This window comes from Calliopsis andreniformis, chromosome 9 (assembly GCF_051401765.1).
Source record: "Calliopsis andreniformis isolate RMS-2024a chromosome 9, iyCalAndr_principal, whole genome shotgun sequence".
NCBI lineage: Eukaryota > Metazoa > Arthropoda > Insecta > Hymenoptera > Andrenidae > Calliopsis > Calliopsis andreniformis.
This window is the reverse complement of record NC_135070.1, coordinates 19,173,065-19,192,454: the sequence shown is the minus strand read 5'-3', so window position 1 is coordinate 19,192,454 and position 19,390 is coordinate 19,173,065. Positions and strand designations below refer to the sequence as shown.

Sequence of the window (19,390 nt, the reverse complement as noted above, 5' to 3'; positions counted from 1 at the left end):
AACGTTGAATGCATACAGAAACGCATAATAAACAATAAAAAGAAATAAAAACGACTCCGCCCAGCGAGGGAGAGAGAGAGGCAGCCACGAGAGATGCGGGGTGGGAGAGAGAAAGAATGAGGGCAGAGAAGGAGAGAGTGAAAGCGTGTGTACCAGTCCGTTTCGAGCGACACGATGTGTTTCCCCACGCTTTTTGTTTTAATTTCGTAGAGGCCACCGGCTCTCCTCCTCTCCCCTCCTCCATGTTCCCTCCCTCCTCCTCATGGGAGCCCCGCGAAATGTACCACGGTGGTTTTCAGCACTGTGGATGCTGCTGAGGTATATATCCTCCGTGTTCCTCTCCCCTTTTCCAACCTCATCCTCCCACCATCCCTCTTTCCTCTTACTATCGCCATCCCGCCCACACCCCTCCGCTTCCCCTGCCTCCCTCCCTCCACCATGTTATCCCTCCTCTGCGACCGCTTTCGCCGCCACCCCTACGAGTCGGTAAAGGGCTGAACCGGCCAGTGCAACTCACGACGAGATCGACGTCGAATCCACGCGACTCGCGCGTCTTTTCGTCTACGATTTTTTCACGCGTCGCGCGTCAGTTCCACCCGCGCCGTAAACGACTGATCGTCCCACGGCCATTCATCGTGCGCTCGTCGAGTGGGGTCGTTTCGTCCCGTGAAACGTGCGACCGATCGTTTCTTTCTTTTCCTCTTCCTTTTCTTCAGTTTCTCTTTTGTACGAATTTCCGAGCACCCTCGCCGCACGATTGGCTCGCGCCAAGGACACTCGTTCCTCGCTTAAGTTGATTAGCGTGCGGTCTCCGTTTAATGTTCTTTCGTACGTCGTTAAACTCGTGCTCGGTCAGGGGTGCACCAGAGGCGTGAACTTTAGACAGGCAAGCGAGCGCGGCGTCAAGTAGCTGGAAAATGATACGTTTGGGACGACGACGTAACTCGGAGGGTCGTTAAGCGTGGCGACAAGTTATCGGCGGGATGTCAACATCGTGCCTGTCGGCTGTCCAAGTCGACGATCTTGTAATCAATCGACGCCGCGGAATGTCGCGACGACACCGTAAGTCCATCGACCATCTTTCTCTTCCTTTTCGCCTTTTCCTACCTTCGTCCCCTCGTCGTCCCTGAACGGCCTTCAGTCATCGAAAAGGGAGTTCAAAAGTCGCCTTGCAAGGGTAATTGTCATCGGATCGAACCGAGAAATCGCCTCGAAACGAGTCAATAGCGTTCGGGTTTCTCGGAGGAATTTATAACTTCGATAACCTCGTGATTCGTTGAATACATTTCCTTCCCTTTTTGCTTTCTCTCTTTCAGGTCGGTCTGGTTTTTTACGGCCCAGGAGCTCATTGAGTATGCATTCAATACACACGTTTTTCCCTCCACCGTGTACTCCTCGACGCATTGTACGGGCCTCTGTCTGTGTAACAACGTCCGTATCTACTTGAATTCTTTTCGAGTGTCAGACGTTTTTGCGCCAAGGGAGGACGGGCTCAAAGAACAGACAGACCTTTTTGCCTGTGCACACGATGACGAAACCCAGCCATTCCACGTCCCGCGTATGTGTGCTGCCGTGCGTGTGGCAAGTGTCTCTCGTCGTCGACGCGCGCCCTAACAAACGTGATTCCGTAAATTTTGTTTAATGTTGTGGAGTAACGATATTATTCTCACTCGAGGGGCGACCGCGTATACGCACGAGATTTGCTTGGATTCTTGGTGGAGAAGAAACTCGGCGGAATTAGATTGTAACTTGGGTGATAAATTCTCCCTCTGTTGAGGGGCAGGTCGAGTTATCTCGAGAAATCGGCCGTGGGGTTAATGAAGAAGGCAATTTTGGGACATAATTCTCCAAGCTGGGATGCGTTAGCTTTCGCTCCAGGTAGAAGCTCCGTGTCACTGGATGAAAGCAGAGCTCCGCGGAGAAACTAGGGCCCGGTTGCAAGCGAGAACGCTCCGAGAACGCGGAAAGCCGTCGCGGTGTATGTTCGTGTTAAGGGAATAGTTACGCCGTTACTTGTAACGTCGTCGTGACGTGGCTAAAAAATTGGTGACGCCTCTCCTCCTTTCCTGGTCGTCAGAGCGTTGAAAAGGTCAGTTTGAAAGAAGGGACTCATTAATTCTGTTTTTTCGTGCACGATAATGGAAACTCGCCCCGACCTTTCTTGTTCCTTCGTTAAACAGCGGCGACCGCGGCCGGAAGCAACGGTGTTTCGCCAGCAATGGTGGATCCGCGAAGAAGAGACTTGTCATTCAGCGCACGGGGGCGATTAAACGGCGATAATTGCGGCGATTACAAACCGATAAATTGCCGCTATCGGAAGTTTCGTTTGCCGCATTAATTTTATCGCTATTGAATCCGGTCGACGTGTAAACGATTACTTTAATTGCCTCCATCGTTTCACCGTGTTGCCCGATAATTGTTCAATAATAAAATCATACGGAACAGCGTCGCGTACATCGGGGCTGATCAGATTCGAGCCAGCAGGATGGTTACAGGATTCGTACGATGCATGTCGGATAGAAGTGGGAGGGAAATTTATTCGATTCGAACGGAAATCGTTTTACGAGCCTTTGTGGCTGCTGAAATAGCCCACCGTCGAAGGAACTTCTCGACGCGAATTGCATTGTAAAAACTAGTTTGTAAACATGTAATTAAATGGCTGGAACGTGTAAAGCGTAGTTTCCACTAATGACCGCTTAAAAACACCACGGAAGGATTAGGCAACGAGATTTCGAGCGTCGAAAATTAGTTTCCGATGAAACAACAGCTCCGCTTGCGCTCTGTCTGCTCGTGCGAGGGTTCCGCTGCTCTTTTTCGCGCTGGCAAATATCGTTCCCGCGAACGTGAAACTTTCACTTGATTTACGTTCTATCGTTTAACTTCGGAGAGGTCCATTCGAGAAGGATTTCATTGCCGTTAACACCGTGCCCCGCGTTTGTCATTGACGCCGTACAAGTGTACGTTTTGCCATTGAGACAGATCGAATGTCCGCGTTGATTGCTTTCTTCGGTTTTGCGCTCCTCCTCGATGATCGATAACGCTGTCAATCGGTGACGAACGAGCTGTAAAAAAAATTTGTTTTTCTTTTCTCTTCGTTTGATCGTCACCGCGTACCCCTCGAACGTAACCATTCCAGTCGCCTGCCATTCTCGTGCTGATGATTTCGAATTAGTTCGGATTCGAGTTAATTCCGAGGTATCCGAGATTTCGGCTCTTACTGAAATGAAGTGGAGCTTCCAGGAACCGGAATCCCCATGTATCACGTTATCGTTTTCAGATAGGCGAGCGAGAACAAACAGGGTGTCGTGCTCTGTGCATTGTGACGATAATCCCAATGCAGAATAATTAAGCAGAAAATAATTGAAATTCCTCGGTGCAATAATATAAACGCGAGGGAATAAATATTGGGCTATTAGCGAGTTTTATTATGCTCCAAATAAATGCGTGATCGTGCTTCATCGGGGAATTGAAAATATAAAATTCATGTATCGGCGGTTGATATATTCTATTGTTACATCGAGCGATTAAATACAATTATAACGGATATATTTCCTTGGTGAAAGACGCTGAAAACAGAGTCCTTCGAGCGGGATAAACCTTCTAGCTCCGCCGTTTTTTTTTTAATAAAGCGTCTAGTCTCGCGTATCTCCGACTCCTAAGTAATACCAAGCGAGAAACGTTTCGGCCTTGATGCAGTTCCTCATAAAAATCTCGATAGGTGGGTGGTGTTAGCAACATTTGTTCTTTTTTTTTTCCTCTATCCTTCATCTGCCAGAGGTGTCCCACGACCAGAGACAAAACATTATTCACATTTTCATCTGAAACTTTCCTTTCCATTTAATGACAGCACAATGCACATCTACGCTTAATACCGTCCCGTAATGTTTACCATTCCGGGCGCGAAGGTCTTTAGAATTATTTTTCAAAGCTTTGTGCCGGCAGACACTACACGCTAAGCCGCGACAAACAAAGCACTCTCCCCAAGAATCGTCTCTACGGACTTCTTCATCGTTTCGAGGATGTTTTATTAACCACTCCACGTTGGCAGAGAAAAGCGGTGCGAAGAAGCGATCGCTTTTAAATTCGCTTTCCCATTAATTTCCGTTGAACGTGTCGCGCTTTGAACACTCCCTTAGGCGAAGCTCTCCCAAGGAGAGTTCAATCAGTTCTTTCCCGGCGATCTCCGAATGCGAAAAATTATTCGGCCGGAAAACGTGCACGCGTCGTGGAATTATGCACATACGTAACGCGAATCGATATCCGCCAGTATAATGCTGCCCGTGGGATATGAATGAATACCAAACAGGCTAGTACAGATTTTCAATTAACTGTCCTTCTGTTCTGGCCACTGTCCATCGTTCGCCGTTCCGTTTCGAGCGAGTTCCACTGACACGAAGCAAATAGCGCGTCGCCTAGCTGCCATCGCGCGACGCCGCTTTACCAAGAGATATAAAGGGCAGCGATTTTCATTGAAATGTCTTCGGGTCGGTCAAGTGGCCAAATAGGACGCGGCATTTGACGACGATTGACCCGATAATTGATACCGAGCCATAGGTTAAATCGATGCTCGGGTATTATCGGCACTTTAATCGGCACCGGCAATGGTGCAATTTCGTGTACTGTGAGACACAGACCAGAGAAGAGGCTCGTACACGCGCCTACACATTGCTACCGGGAATAGAGAGAGCGAGAGAAAGAGAAGAGGATGAGAAGGGGGGATGAACTTAATTACCAAGTACGGATGCCAAATCCAGGCCAAATCGTTCCATCCTGTTCACGTACGACGCGATACGTGTTTATGCGAAAAGGGATCTACATTATTCAGAGCGACCGTCTCCTCGGTAGCTTCTTTACATAATGCGGTCTCCCTACTCTTCCCGTATTAAGTTTTTCGTCGTCGTTTGCCGGAGCGATCCGCAAGGGGATGTTCCTTTTCAATGAGCTCCGCGGCGATATGAAGAGGGTTCCCCACATCCGATAAACCCGATAAATTCCGACGGCAAACGTCGCTTTCCTGGATACCAATTAGTATTCATAAAGTCGACCGCCACCCTTCATCCTCCGCTACCGATCTTAAATCCTCGATCCAGCATATTTCCCGCTGGTACGCAGCATCCGTGACTTCGCGATAACGAGCCCGCCGAATGTGTTTTCGTCGCTTTTACTGTTGCCTGGAAAACCTTCCCTTCCGTTTAGAACTCTCAGGGCTTACGTCTGGAAACCTAAACGCCTTTTGTCCTTGAGTGCTCCGAGGGATTTTACCAGGATCTGTTTAACACTTTGATGGCCGCACTTTCCAGAGCGAAGGAGCTCGAGCTGTTTCTCCGCTCTGTCGACGTTTTGTCGTTTTATCGTATTTTTCAAAATACTCAGAAACCAGAACCAGTATGTAGTAGATCCTGTATCCTGCTAGTCGAATTATGAGCTAGCTTTTGAATTAAAAACTTTTCCCGTACAGAGGATAATGAAGACGTGACGTAAATTTTAAACCAAAATGAATGTGAAATGAAATCAGTGGCTCGCAGCATTGTCGCTTCAAATTGCCAAAATGTTAATTTGTCCGAAATATGCATGCATGGGAAAAGTGAGCGGTGCGCGATTCGGGAAAAGGTAGTTGAATGTAATTGAGAAGTTGTGTCACATTTACACAGCCGTGGGAACGAAGGTTTTTTCCTAGAACGAGTGCGACTGAATTGTTTAGTGAGGTGAATGCGGATGTGTATGTTTTTACGGACGACGTGAATCCTTAAAGATCAGTGTGTGGTGTCAGTGTATTGTCGGAGTTTTTAGAGGGAACAAATACAGGGAGCTTTTAGAGAACAACATTTACCAAGTTGGGAAGATAGTATCAGGGAGAGTTTTAGCAGTAGGTAGTAGGTAGCAGAAAGTATGATAGCGTTTACATGTAAAGAGGACGCTTCTATCTACATTTTTGTCGACTTTTGGATTCAATTCTTAATAGACGTAATTTGTTTTGATCGTTCACACTCCATTTATTAGAAATATCTCTCGCGTAGCTAACACTTGATTAAAGGCATAAAAAGTCTCGCCCACAGGAACTGCGGACGTTAACTGAATTTTTTGTCGGGTTTTATAGCTAGCATTGCGGTGTTGAAGCTCGATCAGAAGTTCCCCGTAGATTTTCAATCTTCATTTCTTCACGTAGGTATTTGCCAATAATTTCACTGACCCTTCCCATTCCCTCTATCTCTCACATTTCAGACTACCGTCGCTACTTCCGCTGGCTTTGCTGCGGTTGTTGGCGTATCCAGGGCGGTCGCATCATCGTTTATATCCCGTTTGCCTCAGCCTCGTTTTTCCTCATCTTTTTTATTGCTCCGACTTGCCCGCGACCTTAGTCGCTCGTTAAATTTCGCGCCGTCTTCCGGGAGCTTAACGCTCGGCACAGTGTAGATAGGACAGAAGTGCTCTCGTGACCGAGGAAAAGTCGCTTTTCATGAACGTATCGCGGGAGCGTGACGCTCGCGCTGCAACGATTTCGTTCGCTCAGGAGGATCCTCTAATAAGTGATGATCTTTTAATAAATGTCCTCCTCTGTCGTTCTTCCGGCAGCCGGCACGTCGAAGTGGAATTTTTCGCGTGCCGTCCACTCGTCTCGGAGAGTCTCGTCGACGATGAATCGTCGAAAACGTTCCCTCGTATATCCCGCCCGTAATTCCCTCGAGACTCGACTGTTTTCACCGCGACGCCGTCAGTAGCAAGGGAGATAGAGGGCCGAGGCGCGAAATGCACTTTTATCCCCATTGTATTGTTAAACTGTTTGTCCACCCGCGAAAGCTTATAATTCCCAGGATGATGAAAATTTTCGCGTCCCTCGAGCAACAGATTCGCTTAAATTAATTTACCGACAGTCAATCCACACTTTATTATCCCATCCATGTCGCGCCGTGAATCGCATTCCCGTTAATATTTTCGATCCATCCCAGAACAATTGTACCCAATACCCGATGATTTTGCCGCATCTTAGAGCCGCAGCGACCGGTACAATTTCATCAGGACGACGAAGGGAGGAGATTGGAATTAAGATTTCCCCACCCCATTCCCTCTTTTCATCGTTTCCGTTAAAGGCTTCGGGGATTTCCAGGTGGATTTAAACAAAAAGGAGCTTACCGTTAAAATTTTACGAGAGCCGGATTTCTGTCACGGCGGCTAGACGAGATCCCAGCTTCTCCCGCGCACTGTATCCACTTTGCTGAAATTTCAGGGAGCAGCAGAGCGGGCCCTTAAGGAACCGAGTCACCCGAAATCCCCGAGGCGCTCGGTCCAGCCCTTACACGGATACCGACCGCGAGACAGCTGAAATACCTCAAAGGAGAGGGTTAACCGCAGGACGAAGCCTCGACGAACGCGCGCCACCGTCTGGTCTATCCTCTCTGTGCGTGTGTGTACGCAAGTGGACGTTCCAGGGACGCGAGGCTCGGCTGGAAGGGTGGCGCACCGTTAAATCCACCGCTGGCTAAAGACACAACCGACGAGTCGGTGGTCGAGCTTGCCGCAGCATTCCGCAAACTTGCGCAATATCCACAAGCCCGGGAGCCCGCGAAATTCTTTGGCAAATCTTCCCCCTATTTGCCATCGCGCTGCTCGCCCTCGGAGGCAGTGTATCGCGCGCGTGTGTGCGCGTGGCGGGCTCGGAGGCTGCAAAAAACTACAGGCACGAGCGTGTAAACTGGGAGCAGCGGAGCGGTGGAAATGCAGCGCTGAGAGCGACTCGAAGTAGGCAGGAGCGTCGCGGTGCCAATGGTGCCGAGTGACGGAGCCCGGAGCGGTCGAGACATCCGTAAACGAGAGGACTGCGAGAAGAGGAAGCGGGTGAGACAAGGGTCTGCTCGGAGAGCGGAATATTAGCGGTGTCACCTAACGATCGTCGTCTCTCGCAGCGTTAGCATTCGGACCGTAATACCCTGGGAAATTGCGCGACGTTTAGCGACCGAGAGACCCGTGGATTCTGCAACGTCGCGAGCTCCCTCCTTCAACTGTGACACGTTGGTGGTTCCAATTAAAAAGCCGAAGGGACGACGGAGGTCGGCTGGAGAGGGGGTGAAGATGGTCGCGAGACGCGGCGCTTTCTCGTTATCTCTGTTAATGCAGGGAGCCGAGTCCGTGTTACGTTAACGGGATCGGCAGACGCGAGGAAACGTGCTCAACACAATAATATTAATGTTAGAAACTATACGGTGGCTGTTTATGCCTGCCACTCTCTGAGAACGTTTCCAACGAGACCGTGGCTGCTGGTCAAACGCCGGGGAAAAGTCTTTTAGTACTTGAACTGTGCCGCGGATGTTGCTTGGTTTGGTGTCTCTGCGCTCTCTGGTAGAAAGAAAACGAGACATTTCTGCGGGACTGGTAGCCTTTGGCTGTGGAACAGTAGTGACGGAACGTTGAAAGCCACTCGAAAGAGAGAGGGAGAGAGAGAGAGAGAGAGAGAGAGAGCAAAAGGGCAAGAGAGGACGGAAGAGAAAGAAGGGCAGAGACAGACTGGAACGTTTCGTTCTATAGCCTAGAGCGTCCTGTATTTCTGATAACGTACAGAACCCCGGTAACGTTGCGCCGAGTACATCCGTGAATGAAACTGAATGAGGAGCCTCTAAGCAAGAAAGTCCTTTCGCCAGAGGCGCGCTATTAACTTTACTGCCAAAGGATATCGTCCAACGGGTTGCCGCAGCATCTTGCGAACTCCAACAATATCGCGAAACAGCCAAGTCCGTCGAGGCAGAGCGCTTCGACACGTGTATCTTCCAGTTCGTTCTCCCGTCGCATCCGGGCTAAAAGGAACTCTGAGTGTCTTCGGCAACGTTCCGGCAGGCGTAATCTATAGCCGGTGGAACAATAGCGACTAGCGACGTCGCGAAGCAACTTGCCAGGGTTTGAAGCATTCGGTGACCTATACCGTTACCCACGATCTCGATAAGCAAGTCGCGAGGAGAACTCCCTCGTTCGTAACAGCCTGGCCTTACAACGAACCAGTAGCCGGGGCCAGGACGAAGCGAGAACAACGCTAGCAACTTTATATTCGTCGTTAACGATAGTTAGCAGGCGGGAGGCACCGTTTCGTGGGCAAACGATTCACCTCGACGCAAACTCCATAAACTCCAGCAATATCTGCTAGCCCTGGATTGATCTCGGCTAAGTTCGCTCGCAGCGCGGATCTTTCAGCTCTCCTCGTTACCAGGGCAACTGAAACTTTTCTCTCGCCGCGGGGCCACGCTAATCAATCCGGGGACCGAGGCGAGCAACAATTGCACGTTGCGGCCTACGGTGGAAACCTACTTCCTCCCCTGTGAAACGTCGAACGCAGCCAGGCAACAGCAGGAGTTGCCGCCGCTGCTGGTGGTGGAGCGTGCTTTCCTGTGGCTGGGCGAATCGACGAGGCAGAACGCAAGATTTCTCGGTTCGAGAACGCTTCGGGTCGCCCGAGAAAAATCCGTGGCGCGGGTTTCTCGCCCCCTCCTCGGCCGGATCGCGTTGAATTCGAGAACGACGGTGAATGAGGGCGGGCGACGAGGAGGCAATTGGTGGCGCGGTGGGTGAGAAAGGGCGAGGCAGAAAAATATGGTACACGAGGGCACCGGTCTATGGCACGACGCGGGATTCAACGTATCGAGGTGGCTGATGATCATAATACACGGATACCGGGCCACCACCCTCACCCTATCCATCCTACTTAACGTGCTGGTGCGAACTGGTGAGTACACACGTTTCTCGCTTTCCTTCTCGACTCCTGTTTCTGTCGGCGAACCGTGAGCCAGTGTTTGCGTTTCGCTCGATTCAATGTTTCGCCCCAGGGCGAATCCATTCCTGTTCTACACTCATCGCGATCGTCGGTTTGTCGAGTGATACGTGTATACAGGGCGTAAATGTGAGGAGCTCACGGTCTGCTGCCTTGAAATCTGAAGGAGCCGAGAAATTTTCGTCTTTTTTTCGCTCTGAGTGGATGAGTCGGTGGATTACTGGGGTGGCTTACAGGCGTAACTTTTTTTTTACCTACAAGTATGTAAATTCTATGAAGGTCGCCTACATTTCATAATCGAAAATTTGTGGTTCACATTTTTACAAGTAAAGTCACTCGACCGAGTAAAAATTGTATCGAGACGTAAATAGAGAAAGGTTCGATTTTTCTTGGGAAAGTGTAATCAATTTTTGATATTTAAGTGATCTCTTTATTGATAGAGACACCTGTAATCAAATTTGAACTGTAATTTTGGATGCATCTAGGGCTGTAGACTATTTGTCTGTGTCTGACTACGCGCAGGACGTTTCTACTAACCTGTCTTGTGGCGTGAAGAAACAGTTAACGAAGATGGACGAGAAAGAAAATTTTCCCCGTATACAGGGTGAATCATCTCAATGAGAGCAACTAAATATCTCTACTGTTCGTGTTCACATAAAAAAGCCATTTGAACCGAAGTTAAATTATTCAAAGGGCAAATGTATTAAAAGTAAGAAATTTCACTTTTCTATTATAAACAATAAAGAGATAAATTACATCACTTGTAATAATACCTCCATTCAGCTCTCTTTTTCCACAATCTTTTCATTTAAAAACTAATGGTTCTACATTTTCATATACACATATTTAAACGGTGTAGATATTTAGATAATCCCAGTTAAATGGCTCACCCTGTGTATCCATCACTTCTCTTTACTCTCTTACCATCGCCTTGGCATGCCCTATAGGCTTCCATTGAGCAAGAAACCAATTTGATCGCCCTTCAGAGACCAAACGGTATTTGAGAACAAAAACTCCCATATCCCACTCAGTCTCACAGATATGAGTCCGTAACGTCCTTAATTTTACACTTTGTACTGAGTACTGTTAAGAATCGAAGTGCTCGAATGGCTAGAATCACTTTTATAGATCCTTTCGGATAGCGGACACAAGGCTCTGTAATATCCCCTTTTACTGGCCGTGGTGTAATGATATCGTCGCTTCGACTTCAATCAGCCGTAAAGAGTTTAACGTGCAATAATCCGAAGGGACATTCGCTAAACGAGCCCACTCTGGCTCCAACGAAATTCCAGGCAAAGCTCGCAGGGGTGCGCGGTGAAAGTTGTCATAACGCGTTCAATCCGTAATGGCTCGTAGATTAGTTCATATGCCTTTGAATAACGACAAACCACAAAATTTGTGAACCCATCGCATCTATGAAGTGGAAATCGTGTCACTGAGTGTATAAATGCATCGAAAGGTTCTCGAACTCCACAGCCATCGATTAAAAACGATTTTCTTAAGTCACTCTATAGCCGATAATAGACTGTGACCGCATTAATTCGCTTCTTAATACTGTTCGTTATTGCTGCGACGAAACGGAGGAAAAGTTCGTCGAGTTGGGAAGACTTTCTACCTAGACAATTCCACCATTCATCCCGCAAGATGAATATTAATTTCCCGATTAATTGCTAGCATACGATCAATAGAACAACTCGGGTTACTCGAGGAAACTTGGAACACGCGTATAATCGATTCGTTTTCGCTCGGATGAAGCTTTAATCGGGGCTTTTCCTCCTAATGAATAATATATACGACTTTGTAAAAGTTCACGGGACGTCTTTCTAGGATGATGTGCACAGTGTATATTTTATCGATCATTTCTGAAATCCCGCTCTGTGAGCGTCGGATGCGGTGAAATTTACCGGAAGCAATAGTTGCACTGAAACAGTCTGAATTAACTATGAAGTTCTTAATGCACCCATTTAACGTGCTAATGCGGTCTGTTGAATTTCGTCCTCTGTTACTTGTTTTAAGTAGTTCCAGACCTTTCCGATCTTCAGTCCCGTGTTTCGCACTTTCTTTCTCAGCGCGCGGGTATTTCATTAACAGCCAGTTTCCTTTAGGTACGTACCTTTAACGCCTGTCGTGCATTTCCTTTGATCCATCGAACATTAATCGTAACTTTCTACGCTGTTTAGTGCTCTTTTTCTTCTCTGTCACGGGGAAACTTTGCTAGCTGCAATTTGTTCGTACCTCGGTGCAAGCTTGATCGAGATTCCTTCGCCCCTCCCGCGGCTCGGAAGAAGCGTTTAAGCGATTGTAAATCACGCGTTCAGGTAATACGTAATTAAACGTGTCACCCAGTGAATTATGGGCGACTGTATTTAGCGAACGAAACGCGTTAAGCGATTATAATATTTGCGAAGAGCGAGGAAATGTAGCTGGCTCGATGTCGATTAGCAGCGGGACCCTTGACGCGCGATCATTATTGCTATCGAATTACTGCTTCCACCAGGGCGAAATTGAACGCCAAATTCGATAATTTCAAGTGGCATACTTTAACGAGCACATTATGAATCGCTGCGAAAGCTCGTGAACAGAAGTGGCGCCTTTTCACCTTCAGTCAATTCCTCTTCATTTTTTTCACATTCGCAATAAGTTAATGAAGGTATTATTCTCGTTCAGAGATCCAGATATAACGGGATTTTTCTTTTGTCAAGCTGTAAAACGAGCAACAGCAAACGTGATATAGTTAAGCTTTCCTTTTAATTCGTCTACAGAAATGATTAATCTAGGTATGTGTGACTATCACTTTTATTAGAACAATAATATAAAATTCGGTCAGGAAAAAATAATTCTACGTTAGTTTAAACTGAAGGTAAACTAACTCACTTATCGTGGAACATTATTATTCTGCAGAATTTAAATTAAAATTCTATTTATTATAATCTTTTCAAATCATATTTCAAAATATTTCCTTCACAAGTGAAGCTGCAAATGGGAATACCTCTTTCATCGACATTCCCTCCAGTTTTCTTTTTCGACGCTTAATTACCATCTCCCTCTGTTGCAGCCGTTTTACGTGGCTAATGGCAACAGAACGCAGTCGGGTTATTCTTTCGATGGAAATGGGAACAGTGTACACGCGTAAATAAAATTTCCGTGTAACGCTTGCGTAAATCATGTTTGCAGTTTAATGCGTGAACCGATGCACTGGGGTAAATATTTTCACCTCACGAATTCCGGGCATGGACACTTTCGTAACAAACTATGCCGTATGAGTACGATATAACATTTAAGCTCGGTAATAAAGCATGACGGGGTTCGTGTTCCGCTGCATCGCGAAATCTGGCGGTGCATAACTTTCGTGCCTCGCGTCTCGCAAGGTGTTACTTCTGCTTATCTTATACATTGATTTGTTTTCCGAGCAGGCTTAGCTCACTCGGCGGGAGCAGCCTGAAAGCAGTATCTAGTCTCACAGCGTGAGCAACACGAACGAGGAAAAGAGTTCATGGTTGCAATACAATTTTTCGTAATTTAATACCACGGCTGCATTAGACCGAAATGAATCGCAGAGGGTGTTCAGCAAATTACAGCAGCTTCGATGAATATTCATAATAGCGAACGTAACTGTTCGCATTTCGGAAATCAGAGTATTCGCTCATAACTCTGTATCGTCGAGACGTAGTCTTGGTTGGATAGTAATTTTTTAGTGTCCTGTACGTGTTCCTTGGATTTATGCGCTTCGTGACTACGCTGTTCTGCTACGGCGTTGATGAATTATCCAGAAATTAATGTCGCTATCCTGATAGATGCTCAGTAGCTTGGGTGAAAATCTCGAGCTTTTCAGTAGAAGATACTCATTGCCAGTAAAAATTCTGTTTTTTTAGAGTACTCAGAGTTAAGCAGTATCTCCTATTATTGTAGACTAGGATAGGGTTTAAAATAGCGTAATAAAGTGTGGAGTCTTTTTGAGACTGTCTACTCTCCAGGGTCGTATAAATTCAAGGGGCATTTTATAGGCGATAGTCATTTCGAAAATCGGTCCCAAGGAAAGGACATAGCGTAGATGAGTCAATTCGTTAGAGCAATCGTTCGGCAAACAGAGGACTCGGTCCAGTAATCCGATCGACCGTATCCTTCTCTCTCGACAAATTTGTTAGAATTTATTGAGCACATCTGTGGTCACTGTTGCGAATCTTTCGGGCGTAATTGTACTAAATCGAGTTTGATTCCCTTGGGCAATCGGCTTCTTCTGAATAAATGGGTGCAACAGTAAGTATTCTAGCTGTTTCTAGATATTTCATTATGCTTGAAAGTGGAATATCGCGTGGTGTTATAAAGGCAATTTTCTGTTGCGCGTTGAGAGTGCTAGTGATGGATATCAGTAATAACCGTGGCAAGAATAGAATGCTCATTATATTCGCTATTATATTCCCTCAAAGAAAGGTAGCTGTGGTTAACGAAGTAAAACATAATAATAAAAATCATATCATGGATATCAGTTTCACCTTTTCAAGACTGGTGGGGCAATGCCTCTCAAAGAACAATTTTATAATATCAGCAGGAATATTCGCTCCTAAATTTACTTACTTGTCTCTGATATTATCAGCTCATTCTCTTTACCCTATCATTCTAAATTCTGACCACTTTCTATATCTCTCGTAAATTTGATTTCTCTTAAAAAATCATTTTCTCGCCAGTCACACGACGTTTTACCGAGTATCCGTATTAGCCGGATTGCTGTAACTCGATTTAATCTATCTCGCGCGAAACGGATAGCAGCGGAGTTGTTCAATTTAGCAACATAGGGAGAGATGTATCACTCATGCAAATTGCAGACGCACGCTAAGCCTGCGCAAACGCACCTCCACGGCTCAGGCACGATTTACATAGAAAACAGGGCTAGGAAAACAGTAGGCTAAAATTCAATAAATGCCAAGATGCGTTTATAATGTATTCCAGGCTTCCCGCGAGTTGCGCAATTTATCGCGTGAAGAGAACCTTCGCGGGCGAGCTCGGTGAAAAAAGGAGCGCGGTGAAGGGTCTGGTGTTAGTGCTGTCAAGCAATGAGCTTGCAAAAAGAGGACAGGCGGCGATATGGCGAGGGATAAACTCGCGCTGTGTCGCGCAAGTTCATCAGTCCATCCGCTAAATATACTTAGCTCCCCGAGCAGAGGGGGGAAGGACGTATCCGCAGTTTCATATTCCGTAACCGTGGCCAGCTGCTAGTCCGCTTGGCGCGAGCGGCCATTCATTTTATTTGCCCAGGAATTTCTGTCCGAAAAATAGTTTACACGGAGACGGTTCTCGGGAGCGAAACACAGCAGGCAGCGCGGAAGGTTCGATAAATTCCATGACTCCTGCTCGATGGAGCTTATGTCTCGAGGGAAACGAGTCCCTGCACCGCAACGCGTGCTTATAACTTACGATACTTATTAAACGCGTCGTGGAGCGTGGCTCACCTGGCTCGAGGAGGAAACTGCCGCCCTCAAGGAGAGAATTTATCTCGGCACACGATTTATACGCGCATTTCGAAAAATATACGCGCTACCAGACCCCCTCTTCTCGGCAGGTTAGCGCTTGATATCGCTAATATAAAGCACGATGACTTTATCGCTAGGCGCGTTTCACTCGAACGTCCCGGCGGGATGCTTCGAAGCGCTCTTGAGCACACTCTCTCTCTTTCTGACGTCGCGAACTCTCACGTTCCGCTGCATAGGAAATAAATTTGCACGGTTGCAGGGAAGTCGCGAGATACCGCCGCGGTTCGAAGTTACAACGAAACAAACGATCCCGACGCATCCCCACGGTTTTATTTCTGGCGTTAGAGGTCCATTCAAACGAACTTGCCGGTTAAATTGCCTCGAAAGACGGTTAACGCGTGGGAGTTTACGAATATCGCGGTTACTTAAGCGCAGAAGCATCTCGTCCTCCAACTTTTCGAGTAATAACGACACTTCGCAGTCGGAGTTTATTTCTGACGAGACGAGGGATAACGAGATTAGCCCACTTTATTCTCGGGACTGAAGATCGATTTTATAATAATTGGAACACTCGGTTCAATTCGAAACGAAATGCTGTAGGGAAATTTAATGCTCGTTTAACACGGGTCCGCAAATCAAACTTGATAGATAGCGATACGGACAATTTATTAGCAAAACTATTCGTGAACGAACTATGTTGTCGCGGTGTACAATATGTATTGTGTGTTTTTAGAGTAAATCGATTCGAGTCAGGGTTTTCAAAAGCTAGTAAATTTGAAACTGTAAAAGGACACGAAATCAAATAACTTTTTCGAGAGAATAGCTAGTCATAGATGCATAGTTTCCTCCATAGTCTTTATTCGTCGCAGAAAAAATCCAACCGGAAAGCTGCGATGGGCAAAAGCTGAAAATGTCTAGTAACATACTGTAAAATTTCATAGTCAAATCATGTTAGATAAATCCACCGTACATAAAACTGTATTAATGGATGAACATCGCTAGCTTATCAGCGAATTTGCTCAAATACGAGGATTTTCGTTTCGATGAAAGTTTTATTAGTTGTTCTGCAGACTCGAACGGAGTTCAACAGGAGCTTCCAATTCACAATTTTCTTCATTTCCTTCCGGAAATAGCTTTTTGTGTTATGTATGTTTTTAGAAACACATTGTCTGCCTTCTATTTTATAGTTTGATAAAAGAGAATTATAAATTTGTTAGGAACAATTTTATTCATATATAACCATTCCTCGCAGATGACATTGCTTTGGTCTGTTTCCACCTTTAGGCTTTCATCTACCTACAGATAAAGACTGTTCGTTAATAGCGGACAATTGTTTTATTACGGTTGATGCCCATCAAGAGAACCATGTCAGTGAGTGCCACTAACATGAAGTTATATCTGCAAATTTGAAACACGATTAAAGAAAATCACCAAAAAGTTCACGTTTATGGTCAGCATTGTTTTATTTGTTTTCGTTCATTAAACAGATATTGCCGACTTCTCACGTTTCGTATATTTGATCAACAATTTATTGTCTTACAACTGTTTGTGTTTCCTGCTACTCTCTCACATAGCAGGTTTAATTTCAATGAACGTTTCCATAATTATTTAGAGAATTGTATCCACCACACCACTGAGACGCGAGAAAATTCTGAAAATCTTCGCCCAAGGTATTCGGCGAAGAAGTGGGAAAAAATTGGCGTGAAAAGAAATTTTTCCTGAAATGTAGAATTCTGTGCCCCTCCTCGAATTACTTTCATAGCGTTCCTGTATAGGTAGGTTTCATAACAACGGCAGCTCGTTTAAGTTCTTATTATTTTAATAGAAATTCTTAGCACGGTCTGGTTCGAAAATAATGAAACTTTCCTGTATAGCCTTTGGAAGTTTCGGTATTTGTTTTTACCAGTCCACTGTGAGAAAGAGGCTTTTCCTATGTATGTATATAACGTCTGAAGTTGCGAAGACGCGAGGGAATAGAAAGATTCTGGACACTAAATTTGACGTACCGTTGAATAATAGCAGCCGTCGTAAAAAGCAAAGGAAAGAAAAACCACCCTCTCGCTGTATTCGTTAAACATTTTTATTACAACTTTCTTCACCGAACGCACTAACTTCTCCTTCGTAGAACTTTTCATGGAAAATCCGACGTCTCCCGAGGGGGGGACACTTTTTAACTTTAACCTGACACGAAAGGGAGTTTTTTAACATTTTCCTTGCAATTCTGTATGCACATATCCGACGCGATTGCGTTTCATCTCCAACGATCCCATTTAAAATCTGCACGGAGACGACCAACGAAATTCAAACGATGTGCATAATTGTGACGGACATCTTGCTAAATTTATAATCCTTAATCCGTCTTTATGATTCCCTTTATAAAAATACGTGTGAAAGATTCAGGAGCCGTGTATTCTCAGCTGGAAACTGGTTCATGCCTAGGAAGGAAGGTGTAATTTAATTAATATACACGGGAAAGTTTCTGCAATCTCTCATTTTAATCTTCTTGGTTAATGTACTCGTCGTCTCGTCGTCGGTATAGGAACCGCGAATGATATCCTACTATAAGTGGAGAGCGCATTTGTCGTGACAAAAGTTTTTTGTCGAAGATGAAGTTTTCCGCAAATCCCGAAAGTTAGTGCAGCTAACGGAGTTCGAGCTTTCCGTAAACTTTAAATTATCGTTAGAATAATTCGAACTTACGTTTTTCTAGAAGGAAGAAAAACAAGGCTTAAAGAAACTTTTCGAGCACTTCGGTTGAAAGATATCAAGCTGACCCTTATAGAAAGACGGGAGCAATCCATTTCGGTTCATCGCGATTTGAAATTCGCTACATCGAGGTTAGTCAGAAATTTCATACCTCCTACCGATGCGATGCATTCACGTCGTCGTTCATCAACATTTGTTTTGATTCATATTTCGATCGGCCGACGAACACGGTATAATAGGAAGCACGTTAGAGCTACAAAGTGTTACGAGGAGAAAGATTGATGGAGATTTGTTCAGTATTTCTCTATACAGGTTGTTCGATATTTTAGACAGTAATTGGATGACAAAAATTAAAAACGCCGCGGCATTCTACGCTCTTCCTTCAAGAATTTCCTCTCGAGCGGTCTTGAATTAACTTTATCTGGGATATTGTTTCAAAGAAGAAGGATCTAGCTAAGAAAAAAAATACATAAAAAGAGCAGCTTCTTGTACATCTCGTTATAATTTTTTCTAATTTGTATTCTATATGTAATAATCAACAGAGAGACAGTCCTAAATTCAGATTCAACGTAGTACATTTCAGTATTATCAGATTTACATCCTTTTTGTTTCTACTTCCAAATTGCGGTCAACAGTGTTTGCTAACATTGTTAGCGAACAATGTTCACGAAATTTGTTCTCAGCAGTGTCGACCCATGGTAAGGGGGACGCGGAGTCTGAAGGACAATCACAGTCTGACCACTGACTTTATCTACTGTAAACTAGTAGCATTTCCCTCGTGCCGTGTACATTCAAGTACATAAAATTGAACTTTCTCGTACTCAGGCAAAATTCAAAATCACTGTTCCAGAAAACGAAGCGCAGTATCAAAAAATTGTGTCCCACAACTCGAACTTATTTCTCTATACAAAACAACCTCATTTATAACTCCGCCCCACGGACAAGCGGTATACATAATTCGTGCATTACTTTCCCAGGCGGTCGTCATTCCTTCGTGACACGGCAAGATCTAAGCTTACAGCCTTTCTATATCGCCAGCACAGAAATACGCCCCTGTTGAGCCAACGTCTCAGTTAGCAGCCGAAAGAGCAACGCGCGAGGAATTTCGCGAAATCCCTCGATCGATCCAATGATTCCGCGGTTCGCAGGAAGGCTCATGCCCAATCGTTCAGCGAATCGCAACGCCGAGGAAAACTTTCTCTGCCACTCTGTTATAACTGTGATCCCTACACCTCGCTAATACAATTTTCCTAAAAGTTTCCTCGATGCTCCGAAAACGGCAGCTAAACACGAAGAAGGAAGCAACCGTGGCGAGGATCTTGTCGAGCTGTACTGGAACGAGACGGGCATAAATATTTGAAGGGAGGGGGTGGGCGATAACCGGACGGAAAGGGGTTAAGTAAAGTCCAGGGTGGAAAGCCTCTTAACGAGGATCCGCTGGGGGAAGGAGGCTCTCGGTGCGGGC

General features: G+C 45.7%; 1 protein-coding gene across 1 annotated transcript in view; it reads left to right on the top strand.

Annotated features, from left to right (window-relative positions):
- Positions 1-9,452: 9,452 nt before the first annotated feature.
- The window catches only part of LOC143183685 (lachesin), a 29,509-nt gene continuing 19,571 nt past the window's right edge, over positions 9,453-19,390 (top strand). The window contains exon 1 of the mRNA XM_076385355.1: positions 9,453-9,706. Coding sequence (XP_076241470.1) covers positions 9,574-9,706 — 133 coding nt within the window. The 5' untranslated portion in view covers positions 9,453-9,573. The remainder of the gene's footprint in view (positions 9,707-19,390) is intronic.